Source organism: Budorcas taxicolor, chromosome 5 (genome assembly GCF_023091745.1).
Source record: "Budorcas taxicolor isolate Tak-1 chromosome 5, Takin1.1, whole genome shotgun sequence".
Classification (NCBI taxonomy): domain Eukaryota; kingdom Metazoa; phylum Chordata; class Mammalia; order Artiodactyla; family Bovidae; genus Budorcas; species Budorcas taxicolor.
In genome coordinates this window covers 27,559,491-27,572,996 of record NC_068914.1, presented here as the reverse complement: position 1 = coordinate 27,572,996, position 13,506 = coordinate 27,559,491, and the positions used below count along the sequence as shown (strand labels likewise).

At 40.1% G+C, this 13,506-nt stretch overlaps 1 protein-coding gene across 1 annotated transcript in view; it reads left to right on the top strand.

Annotated features, from left to right (window-relative positions):
* ARID5B (AT-rich interaction domain 5B) overlaps positions 1 to 13,506 on the top strand; it is a 190,660-nt gene that overhangs the window by 155,046 nt on the left and 22,108 nt on the right. Inside the window, exon 9 of the mRNA XM_052641125.1 lies at positions 8,718 to 8,815. Coding sequence (XP_052497085.1) covers positions 8,718 to 8,815 — 98 coding nt within the window. The remainder of the gene's footprint in view (positions 1 to 8,717; positions 8,816 to 13,506) is intronic.

The window sequence follows — 13,506 nt, the reverse complement described above, 5'->3', positions numbered from 1 at the left end:
TACAATTGAAGACAGTATTATTTTTTTCCTTACAGAGTAACCTGGGGTATATCTCTGTATCAGAGTAAGATGGCAGAGACAGAAAGTCAAGAAAATGAAACTCATTTTAACCCAAAATAATAACTAGTGTTTCTCGCCAGATATAGCGTTTTATTCCACAAACTAATATGAGGGTTTGATGTCAGGGACTTGGGATGGGAAAAAGATGGCAAGCAATATGTGAGTCAGATAATCTATTATTAATTAATCTATTGATTAATCTGGTATTAATCTATAATTAATAACCTGGTATTCTAAGAATTCTTTGTGAGTCTATATGCATGTAAAATGTTTACTATATAGATAATACATGTTTATAAGGAAATCAGATACTTATATGAACTATATTTAAACATATATTTCATAGATATAATTTGCTTAAAATTTCTGTTTTACTGAGTGCCCTACTGAAAAATAAATAATGTAGTTTTTCACTTGGTTGGATCTGTTGATAAGGTGGGGAGATTTACTCCTTCCCACTGTGGCTCACAGTTTTGTAAAATCTTGAGCTAATTATAGCTTTCATGCATGTGAAAAAGATGATAACTTATTCAGTGTTAGTCTCATAAATTTAGCAGTCCACCCCATAGCCTAGACTTTAAGTCTAACCTTTAATGTTCAGAATAGGAATACACATTCTTATGAACTCTGACTGTAGATAGTTACATGATATTGCACAACATTATGAAATGTCTTTTCAAACCCAGGAATTTTTTTTGTTATTCACTGATAGGGAGAGAGCCAGCAAATTTCACTGAATCAGTTTTTCCTGCTTTTGTATCTTATGTATTTGCACCAGAATTTTTTTTTTTTTCTTTTTAACAAGCAACAGCAGACTGGTGTAGAAAATATAAAAGAAACTTCTGATGACTTTCAAGGCATTTGCAGTACTCTTTGAACAAACAGTGATTATTCTTCTGTTGAATGAATGACTGAATGAGCACACAATCAGCAGATCACCCGACCACATATTTATTGAGCATCTTACAAGTATAATATGTAGTGTTAGACACTCTGGGGGACATAAAAATATTTAGGCTAGGGGTTCCAGTTGCTTACCACCCAGGAAAGGCATCAGCTGTAAGACAGAGTGGGAGAAGGTCAGTTGTGCTGTTTGGGTAAAGTACTTCCTCATTGAGAGATGAGGAAGAAAGACTTACAGGTCTGATGCCACTTGAGCAGAATATTGGAGAATGGATGGAATTTAGATGTGAAAGATTATGGTCTTCTAAGGATGAGACAATCAAATGGGGAAACAAACTATGTAGGTAGAATGAAGTTGGGTAACTTAGAGTCATTAGGTGGCTGGGACAGATGACCATGAAGGGGAATTCAGGGGGAAGGATGGAGCCTAGGGAAGGAGGTCCTTGGATGCTGGCAGTGAGGGGTTGGGATCATGAAGACTGACAGCAAGTTAAGTGTTAAGTTTTGCCGCCTATATTGCCTGCACTGTATCGTGCTAGACAGAGTGGAGAGAAAGACTGGGCTGGGAAACATGGAAGACCAGATTGGCATCTGCTTTCCATCTGGTTATGTGCTTCACATCTCTTGAGCCAAGCCTCAAAGGGGACTGGTGACCTGTGGGGCTGTCCTTTTCCTCCTTTCTTCTCTACTTCACCCTTCAGCTCCTTCATCCTTTGTTGGGTCCCTGCATTCTTCACAATATGCCACATTTTTCCATCTCATCTCAAGCAGTGAATCTGTGTGACTATCTCACTATTAAGTCTATATTTGAGGCCATAAACTGAATAAAACCAACTGGTGGGATTTTTTTTTCCCTTCCTTTTTTCTTTCCTTCTTTCCCTCCTTCCTTTCTGAAAACTGCCTCATACTACCTGTTGACCTTGCAGGCCCTTGAGTTTGCCACTCTGATTTTACCTTAAAGCTTTTGAATCTCTGAAGTATAGAAAACATTTTTCTTTAGTATATTTTGACTAGTAAAATTGTGAGATGTTCAGTGAGGATTCAGTTTTGAAGTCAGTCCAGGAGATATATTAATAATATCCAAAGTCTGAGGACTTAAGTTGTCATCACAGCCTTACTAGAGGATACTTATCTGTGAGATCATCTGATATCAGAAGCAAGTGTAGACTTGTCATTTAGAGCTCAAAAGAGATCTTAGAATCTTCTAGATCAGTGGTTCCCAGAGGCTACTCAAGAACTGCAGCTCAAATTTTCAATGGGGAGTTTTAAAGTGTATTTGAGAATCCTTTTAAAAAAAACAAAAAACTGCCCAGATTCTGTTAATTCAAAGCTAATGGTAACAATGATTATTATTAAACTTCAGGACTCCTAGCTTCAAAATGCGGCCCCCATCTAAGTATCAAAGATTAGAAGGTTGTCTTCAGGCTATTACTAAATAAACACAATAAACATGCCAGAATATTAACATTCCTTGGCTCAAAAGCAGCACAAAGTTTCCAACGATTATTTTTCCATTTGGTAAAGTGGCAATCTAAATTGGGACTCGATGAGCTATTTTCATTTTGAATAAAGAAAAGTGTAGCCCCCTCACATTTTTAGTTTTCATGAATTGGCCTTTGTGCAGAAAAAGATCCTTGCCCTGCTCCATATATGGAAACTGAGGCACAAGGAGATGAAATGAGTTGAACGGGGGTCATCCTGGCATTCTTTCAAATTTTGAACTGCTGAGAATTTCATGCACAATTATCTCAACCTCTGTAACATCATCACTAGGAGGAAGAGATTTATAAATTCTTTGTGCTTTGCATCCTCAGCAGTCTCTTATGTATATTTTTATGTATTGGGGGTGATGCTTTGGGGAAAAAAGAGATCTAATAATACCTTCATTGGGAGCATCTTTCAGTCATTTCTTTGAACTTAACATGAACCTTACCTGATATACCGACTAACTAGTTGAGATTTTCTGATTCTTGAGAAAAATGTGTGACCTTAGAAGATGGGTCAAGAAGTCTGGAACATGTAAATACTCAGTAATAGTAAAAACTTGCAAGTTTAAAATCTGTAGATGTATTTCTTCTGCTGTTAACTTGTGATTGGATAAAGAGATCTCTCTGGAATTCCTTCTGGTTATAAGAAGAGGCCATTTTAATTGGCTTGTTTTTGTTTGTGGTTATAAACTATTCCAAACCTTCTGGTTTGAATTGCGGATTATGGATTATTTCAGTTTAGTCCTTCACAGCCCTCAAATTGAATTTTTTTTGAAAAAAAGAACAGAAGTTCTATTTTAAGCCTTTATAGAATTCAACTAATAGCTGTGTTCTGTTCTCTTGGCCTCTTCTGCTTTTGCTAGATATATATATTGTGTCTCTGCATCCCTAGGTTTAGAGATCGTAAACGTATTGAATGGATTTGATTTCCTAAAGCACATCATCTTGGCATTTTGATTGGTTGGCAATGAGACCTCTTCTTTAACAATCATATATCTGATTTCTCCTTCCAAATATTTGAGAGTCTGGGTCACCTACAGTGGAGGAGGCAGAACTGAATGAAGTTTTGCTGATGAGCTAAGAAGGTCTTCACTTCAGCGTCTGGTCAAGTAGTTAAGTCTTACAGAGTAGCTTGGGGTGTTACCAGGATGCGGCATGTTGACGGTGGTTTGCTAAAGTGATTTCCATTTGGCTAAACATCTGATGGCAAGCCAGAGGCAATATTTGGAGAGAGGTAGAGTTGGGAAATGGGTTGAGTAAATCTTATCCTAGAGGCAGAGGACCACGCAAGAGCAAGTGTGTTGCCTTCTAAGAATGCCAGCTCGCAGTCCCACCTCTCCCCAGGGGTGAGACAGGACCACTATTTCACAACTGGAAGAAGCCACTTGTCTTCTTGCTGGAAGGATTAGGCCTTGCCATCAGATTCTGGCTTTGACATCATTTCAAGACATCCTCTGAATCTAACCCTGGTTCTCTGGACAGACAAAGCCTCTTGCTTAATTCAAAATTCTCAAGGCCAAAGATGATGTCATGTAGCTTTGAAAGGCTCCAGTTCCTGGAGTACTACCAGGAAAAAAAAGTCATCTTCCTTGAATTCAGTCCGCCCTCAAGGTGTCCTGAGAAAGAAGGCTGCTTCTCACAACAGCCCGCGCAACCCTGCTCACAGGCAAACTCTCCTTTGACTTCCTAACCGCATCCTGCACACTCTTACAAAGCCATGCCATAGTGGGAACCCTGTTGTCCCAAAAGTTTTCCAATGGCTTTCCTCACCAGGCCACAAAATACCAAAATTATTTCATCCTAGTGACTCCAAAGGTGGGAAAATCAAGGCTCCAAGACTGTTTGGGGTTAAAATATTTTTCCAGTTTTGTTTTTTTTTTTTTTAAGTAACAGAACATTTTCATCAGACAAAATTAGAGGAAGGAGAGATTCCTTTCCTACTCACTGGGTCCATTTTCTTCTCAAGGACTGGCATTGTTGAGAGTTAGTTTCAGGCCACTTTTAAAACACCACCTGAATTCTAAAGAGAGTTTGAAAACCACTTCCAGTCTGCCCTCTGTATCTGTGGGTTCCACATCTGAAAATTCAACCAATCTTTGATCAGGAAAAAAAAAAAAAAATCCCAGAAAATTCCAAAAAGCATAACTTGAATTTGTCAAGCACTGGCAACTATTTATACAGCATTTACATGGTATTTCGTGTTATAGCTTATCTAGAGATGATTTAGAGTACACAAAAGGATGTACATAGGTTATGTACAAATTTTATATGAGACTTGAGCATTCATGAATTTTGGTATCCACGGGGAGCGGGGGGCGAGGTCCTTGGAAACAGGGGGGATAACTATTTATAAGGAATGAGAACTTTGTGAATATGACAGGTGTAGAGTGCTTTTCACAGTTTCTTGGGTCTTATCTGCACTAAGGAGGGAAGTAACCATCAGGTGCCTTCAAAGTGAGGTTAAGTTTCATATGCACCTAGACTGGCTTTCTTGGCTGTGGTCTGCTTGGTTCTTCATCTTGCTTTATGGTTAAATCATAAGGGATTGTGATTTCTGTGAGATTGTGAACCCTTAAAAGCAGTAGCATTTCTCTCTTTTTATGCTGTTTCCCACCCTCAACCCTCTAGCCTCTCCTTCCACCTCCGCCTCTGTACCCAGTACGGGCCCTAGAACAGCAGCAGCAGAAGGCACGGTCAGGAATCCCTACTGTCTGAGTGAGGCCCTTGCGGGGGGCACAGGGGAAGCACAGTGGAAGAGAAGTCACCGCGTGGATGGAGTTTTCCTTTAGGAAGTAGCGAGCCAGAGATCTTTGTATCCTTAAAAACCTAAAATAATGGGTCAGGTTGAAACATGAACATGACTGGGAAGCCTGAGGCTTCATGAACAGTTGATCAAACTGACTCCGCAGCTAGATCAAACTTTCCAGCTGAATGGGGCTGGGGGCCAGATACCAGGAGGCAGACGCTGCTCCTACCCCAGATGGGTTTAAAGCTTACACACATGCAGGGAGGACGGCAGAATAAGAACCCTGAGCAAATGCACGCCTAGGCATGACGAAAGCACAAGTGAGAACGGAAGGCAGACGTACACAGGTGGGGGTATGGTGCCCAGGGCTGTCCTGGAAGGAGGGCTCTGCGACCCCCTGTAGGTTTGGACAAGGCGAGGATTGAGACATTTCATGCTGTAGAGCCTATGGTCAGCGTTTGAATTAAAAGCGCATCTGGGCACAAAAAAAGAGAGAGAGATGTATACCCAGGAGACCTGTGTACTTAAAAGCATTTAGCAGTTGGAAAGAGTACATTTTATGACTTTCCTGTGGAAAGAAAATATCTCAAAATGGCCTGATTCATCTAGGCTGGCCAGTGGAAGCTCAGTAAACAGAGAGCCCAGTTCCTTGAAGGCCCAGCCCTTGTCTTTTCTCCACTGGTTAAAAAAAAAAACAAAAAAACCCAACTGTATTTAAACAGCAGAATCTGCTAGTAGGGGGCTAACACAGACCTCTAGCCAGCTGTACAGGGCTTATTAACGCCGAATGGTGACTGATGCTGGCTTCCTGCTGCCACAGTTTCAGTCCTAGCGTGAGGAAGACTTTGTTTTTGTTCCTTTTGATAATTCATTATTTATTCTCAAAGAAGTTTTATCATTTCTGTGATAGGCGAGTGTTTAACAGGGCATACCTCAGTATGGATGATAGATTGTGGGTGGGGAGCATGGCCAGTTTCCACACATATCCCTGTCAGCAGTGGTCTCTTATTCACTATATTTTTCACAATCAGTATTCCTTTGTTTATAAATTTGGTCATGTGTTGATTTTTGGAATCTGCCACTAGGATGCAGGCATCTCAGGTGTTGGGTTTGCAGTGCAGCCACCCAGCTGCTGGCACAGTACCCAACAAATGGGAGATGTTCAATAAATGTTTGGTGAGTGAATGCATGGGTGAATAGACATTCTGATCAAATTGGGATTTATCCAAGATTTAATGGTGAATCTCTGTTCGTAGAGGCACAAGTGGGCAGGGTGGCAGCAACCACAGTTCTAAAGACACTTAAAAGAGAGGAACATCTCAGAGAGCTATTAACCCAACCCCCTGCCTTAGATTCTTGGTGACCTCCTAGCTGTGCTATTTTCCCACTACTGAGAGTTTCAGAATTTGTAGCAAAAGCAATGGGTCCCACAGCTATCTCCCTCCTTTGAAGCAAAAGGTCCCTGAAGTTCTGTATTATCACCCTGGTGCACCATTCACCAGGTCATTCTGATATGGAGGCTGCTTTGACGTAGTGGAAAAAAGTCTGCTCTTGTGACCAAAAGACATTGGTATGACTCCTGGCATTCCCACTCTGCTGCTGTGTGTCCTTAGATAAATCATGCAACCTCTCTGAGACTTGTTTCCTTTGTCTGTGAATGAGATTCCTATAGGCCGCCTCACAGGCTGATAGGATTAAATGATATCGTGGATATGAAAACTCTTTACAAAATAGAAAGTACAGCACACTCATAGATACAAGAATGACAAGAGTGATTATTTCTTCTAAAGTGACTACAGGAACACACAGTCTTGTTTTCTAGCCCTGCGGGGCTCCCCAGAACTGACACCTCATCTGAGGGAGGGAAATACGGAGATTTGTTTCAAGGGCCTCTGAATTCTAAGAGCTTTGAAGAATAATGTAGATAGGTGGAAGAAGGCTATCCTGTTTCTTCTGTACACAAGTCTAGAATAGACCAACCTGTAACTGTATTATTTAAAAGGTTGGAGGGAGACTGAAATTAAATATAAAATAATTACCAAAATATGTATTTTCAGTATTTTTAAAGGGCCTTGAAAACATTTATTATTATAATCTAAACCAAGCTACAAATACAGGAGGATTTTTAGTTATACCTGCTAGTAGACGTAAGAGGTGGTTCAGTCTAATGAGAACTATTGAAACAAATTGATTTAAGAATGCTTCATGGGAAAGTGAACAATGCGCAACTCACATCGTCCCGAGGTCCTACTTGGGCCTGTTAAGAAGGGCTTATGAAAATGAAGGGGTTCTTTTTATTTGAAATGGGCACCACTTAACCTATAATATTTAACCACCCTTTTCCTCCTTAGTTCACAATTATGGAGCCCCTGGTTACACACTGAGTTTTGTTTTTTTTTTCACGCCTCTAGCCCTAAGTGAACTCCGCTGTCAGCTCTGCGGTGTTTTTCGAAAGATGCCTCCTGTTCTGCTTGTTTAAATGCCACGCCCAGCTCCCTACACATTCCAATAACAAGAGTTTTCTCGGAGCTCTGTTTGGAAACGTTCACAAGGATCTCAGAACTTGCTCTCTCTCTCCAGTTTCAAGGAAACACTGGATTGCTCATATGTAGTAGATGACGTGGTTTCCCCAAAGTAATCATTTGCCAGATCATACATCTGTTATTTTGTTAAAATCTTAATTTATATATAAAAATAAAATTAAAGAAAAACAAGACCATAGTATGCCTTTCAGTGTATTACAAGCTGTTTGCTTTTATTCACCCAACTCAGTGAAATACGGACCTTACATTTGAACTTTGGAATATGTTAATTTGCATAGGGTTTCATCAATATCTCATTTTCCTGACCTGAGTGAAGAAAAAGAAACAGCTTGTGACATAAGACAGTTTAACATGTTGGTTTTGTTCTGGTGGTTAGCACAACTGGCATAAAAATACAGCCTGAGAGGACTAGAAATTTCATAACCAACTTGATCATTTTAATTAATTTGTACAGTAATTTAAGTAGGTAACACATCACAATAGTTCAAAAATCAGAAGATACAGAAGTACATTTTATGGAAATTCTGTGTTGTACCTGTGTACTCAGCCACCCATTACCGTATTCCTCAAGTAATCAGTATTAATTCTGATTCATTTAAATGGATATACTAAGACATATTTTAGCTGAAATCTATATTTTGATGCTTTAATCACATTACATAAAGGAACAGAGTATGCATTTGGGACCTTGTGGGCAAATAACTACATGAATATCCAGGGAGATATCTTCGATAAACATGCTGTAAAGGAAACAAAGTACAGAGCCCAAAGCAGAATTCCGCTTTCACTGTAAAGAAAGCGCGAAAGCGAGATCTTCCTGGAAGCCCATGCGTCTCCCCACAGACCCATGTGGGCTTCTCTGTTTCTGGGTTGCCAGGACAGACTGTTGCTCTCTTCTGCCTGATGCATATGTATTGAGTCCTGGCACTGCAAACCTCTTGTGATGCAAGACTGAATTCCTCATTGCCACTTTTCCAGATAACCGCCCGCCGTCAGTGGAAGCATATCTATGATGAGCTAGGTGGTAATCCTGGGAGCACCAGCGCCGCCACTTGCACCCGCAGGCATTATGAAAGGTAAGACACCCTTTCTTGGAAAGTCATTGCTTAATGGAAAGTGCGTTAATTCAAAGTTAACGGGTCAAGGATAAGGCCTTTGAGGAAACAGGAAATGTCCCTGGCATTTTACTTTGCATACTGCCTTGTGATTTTTAGGGAACCTGGCTTTCTCTGGTTACAGGAGCTAATAGAATTAGATGCTCTCCTAGTTTGGTTTTATCCTATAACCCTGTCTGACAATACTGATACTTCCCCCGCACCACAAGCATGGATTATTCAGTATATTCTGTGTACTCCGTAGGTTCATTCACTGTGAGAACTTTCAGCTTCTGGAAAACAGGTCTGCAGTATTACTGTGGAGTTGCCATGTAACTGCATTACAATAGAAATGTATTAATGTTGAAAGTACTAATATTGAACAGTATTTCTTTAAGAAGAAAATTGGTCCTAGATAAGACCTGTTGTCTTTTTTCCCCATCTTGGTGTTTTTCTTCTGTGTTTTTGACCCAGGAAATCCTTTCTTGCTCTGTGTAGTTTGGTTTTCTAATAATTTCAGCTTCTTTCAGAAAGGTGATGATGATAATGCAAATAAATGCCAAATTAGCATACTATGAGGGTTGTATCCATGGGAATTTTCCCCTTTGCATTAGGACTGTGTGCTCCACAAAACTGAAGACCAGTTAGGGTAAATCATGTGTTATCATTGGTCTGTGTCTTTAGTCCATACTTGTTTAGGTCATACCAACGTCCTTATCACTGGCATATCCCTGCAGAAGTCCAGACAGACTCAGCTTCTTGGTTTCACATTCAGAGCTTGTGAGATCCAAATAGAGGTGTCTGTGTTTTTCATAATGGCCATGGATGGGATGAAGTCAAGACACAGCTGAGCAAATGGGCCATATAGCTTGCTCCTTTGAAAAGTACAACACAAGTGGTAAATTGATGGTTGCTCTTCATATCATCAGTTACCATCCCGGCTTCAAATCACATGCTTAACACCCATCTTTGGATCACACAAATGCATCTTCAGATAATGTCACATCACACGCCAACTCTTAGTCGTATTTCGAGTCCAATTGTATCTTTATCTGCACTGCACTTTACAGAGTCCCTTTTCATATGGCCATTCGGTGAAACTTACAATGTTTTTATAGGTATAATAAATTAAGTTGGGTTTAGAACCCTATGAAAAAGCCTCACAAAGTATTCCCAAGAAACTGCTTTATTTGACAGTGTTATAATCCAGAAAGATTTTTTTTAAATTGATGATGGAAATTACTATTCTTCATAGCATTGTTGCAGTATACTGCATTGAATGTTTTTTTTAAGTGAGTGTATTTCTCTCACTATTTAATACAAAAGACCATACTCTCACTGTTGGTAGCGGGTACAACAGTGAAATTCTAGTACAAAAAGGCACTGGCATTTGGGGTGAGTGTTCTGTAAGTGGCATTTGAGGTATCAGAGTCCTCTTGTTTGGATTATGAGTCAAAGCTTTAATCAAAACGTTTTCATTAGAAACACTGTCTCTACTTTCAGTTTTTATTATGATAGTGAACCTCCCTTAGCTTCATGTGCAAATGTCCCTAACATGTGGCCCATCACACTTAAAGAACCAGATAGTGATTAAAATTTGAGAAAGAAGTGTTATCTCAGCTGTGAGCTAGCTCACCTCATTGGAGTGAAAAAGTAAGCAAATGTATCACAAAGCGTCACATGGTCAAATAACAGATAAGGTTTGGGATAGAAAAAGGTTTGGATTTAGTAGCAGCAGGTACATGTGTATGGTTGTGTGTTTAATTTACTCAGGCAGTTGTGTGTATAAAAATAGCTTCAATCTCAAACGCCAAGATAAGTTCTTTTGAAGGTTGTGTACTTTGTTTTATGATTTACCTCTTCCTGGAGGAGCAGAATCCCACATGCCTGCAGTCAGTCAAAATGGAAAATTCTAATAGAAGTACCTCCAACTTCAGCAACTAAAAAGCATTATTAAAGATTTTTAGAGATTTTTCTTCTCTCATTCTTGGGAGCAAAATTCATAAAGTTTTGGTCTCCCACTGGAATAAAGTTTTTGAAAAGCTATGTCAGTTACTCTTCGAAATCTGGAATTTTCTTTGGTCACTGTATCAGTCAGGACCCAGGGAGGAAAATAAAAATTCACGCTTAAGTATTCAACAAAGAGAACTATAGGGAATTGCCTTAACAGCTGTGGTGTGAAGCAGTCCACTCACACAGAGGCATTAACCATAGGTTTCCTAGGATTGAGAGAATAAAGAGTTTATGTTATCACCACCCGGAAGTTGGGACAGTGGTCTCAGCAGACTGGGGTTCAGATCCCTCACAGGTAGAGGCACCCAGTGAGTGCTGGTGCTTCAGGAGCTCAAGGAGGGCACTGTGGAGCTGCATGCAGACGGCTGGTGCCAGACCATCTCAGAGGACAGTGTTCAGGGACAGTGGAAAGAAGCAAGAGGCTGGAACCAGCAGCCGCTGCTAAGTTCCTGCTGGCTTGGCAGTGAAAGGAAGGGCAAGCAAAATAGGAGGCAGTCCCTTCTCCCTTGCCCTGGCCTGCTAGGGCCATTTGCAGAACCCCAATAGGAAGGTGGCTGACAAAAAGGACTTGGAATTCATGTTGTCCCAATCCCAGTATCACCAAGCAGAGTGCAGAAGAGTGGGTTTGGAGCTGCGAGACAGCAGTCGGCTACATCGGGGGGCACACAACACCCCAACATAGAAATCACTGTGCAGAACCCAAAACCCAGGTTAGAGTGGCTGTTGCAGGGTGATTAGCAAGGTCATCATCCCGGTTCCTGGCATTTTCTTCTATTTAATTTTTATTTTATATTGGCGTATAGTTGATTACAAAGTTGTTAGTTCCTGGTGTATAGCTAAGTGATTCAGTTAAACATATACATGTGTCCATTCTTTTTCAGATTCTTTTCCCATATAGGTTACTACAGAATATTGAGTAGAGTTGCTTATGCCATACAGTAGGTCCTTTTGATTATCTATTTTATATATAGTAGTATGTATAATTTAATCCCAAACTCCTAATTTATCCCTTCTCCCACAGTTCCCTTTGGAATCATAAGTTTGTTTTCGAAATCTGTGTCTGTTTTGTAAGTAAGTTCATTCATATAATTTTTTAAAAAATTCTATTCATAAGTGATCTGTCTTTTTCTGATTCACTTAGTTTGGTCATCTCTAGGTCCATTCGTGTTGCTGCAAATGGTATTATTTCCGTCTTTCTATGGCTGAGTAATATTCCATCGTATGTATGTACCGCATTTTCTTTATCCATTGCTCTGTGGACGGACATTTAGGTGGCTTCCATGTCTTGACTGTTAACAGTGCTGCAGTGAACATTGGGGGTGCATGTATCTTTTCAGGTTATGGTTTTCTCCAGATACATGCCCAGGAGTGGGATTACTGGATCATATGAGAATTCTTAGTTTTTAAAGGAACCTCCATACCATTGTCTGTAGTGGCTGCACCAGTTTACATTTATTTCCACCAGCAGGTGGGAGAGTCCCCTTTTCTCCTAACTCTCTCCAGTATTTGTCATTCGTAGACTTTTTTGATGATGGCGTTCTGACTCGTATAAAGTGATACCTCACTGTAGTTTTGATTTGCATTTCTCTAATAATGAGTGGTGTTGAGTATCTTTTCATATGCCTTTTGGCCATCTTTATGTCTTCTTTGGAGAAATGTCTATTTAGATTTTCTGCACTGGTTTTTGATTGGGTTTTTATTTTCATATAGAGCTACATGAGCTATTTGTATATTTTGGACATTAATCCCTTGTCACTTCATTTGCAAATATTTTCTCCCATTCCGTGGGTTGTCTTTTCTGTTTCGTTTATGGTTTCTTTCACTGTACAGAAGCTTTTAAGTTTCATTAGGCCCCATTTGTTTATCTTTATTTTCATTACTCTAGGAGATGGATCCGAAAAGATATTTCTGTGATTTATGTCAAAGTGTGTTCTGCCTGTGTTTTCCTCAAAGAGTTTTATAGTAGGCATTTCCTTTCACCACCTAAGTTTTGTACTGTTGTGATCACTATAAGGGGTGTCATGAATAATTAATCATTTATAATAGTTTAAATCAATCATCTGCAAATTTTGGTAGGTTTGTGTGTGTGTGTGTGTGTGTGTGTGTTTTTTAAATCAGACTGTGCTTCCCATAATGCCACTCTCACTCATTTGAACTGTGTTCTCAAAGGAATCATCCATACTCCTGTGTTTTGTGGTGGGGAGACATGCCTGGGAATTGCTGCTCTAGATGTCTTCTCTTTGATGTTTCTGCCAGAGAAGGGAAGAGGACACCCATATCTGTCCCGGAACCTGAACCATTTATGCTCAGGTCAAAGAAAAGGCTGAAGCTCTTGGCTACAACTGTGTTGGGCGATACTGGCAGGTTTCATTCATTCTTGCTAGTTACAGGCTGTGCTCACACAATTAAGACAGAAATGACTAGGTTGGGGAAAGGCCATCGTATTCAAGAAGGCTCAAGGAGTTGTAAAGGGCCAGGATTTTGTGAGCAAACATCTAGTCTGGAGATGCCCTTAAAGTCCGATTGGAGTTCGTGCTCTGCTGTCAGTGTACTTGGCCTCTCGTTTTCACTCTAATACAGAGACTAGCTCCTCCTTCTATTTCCCTACCACCAACTTTGCTTTCCTAGAAGATGGAGAAGCAGTGAGTGATTACTATGCA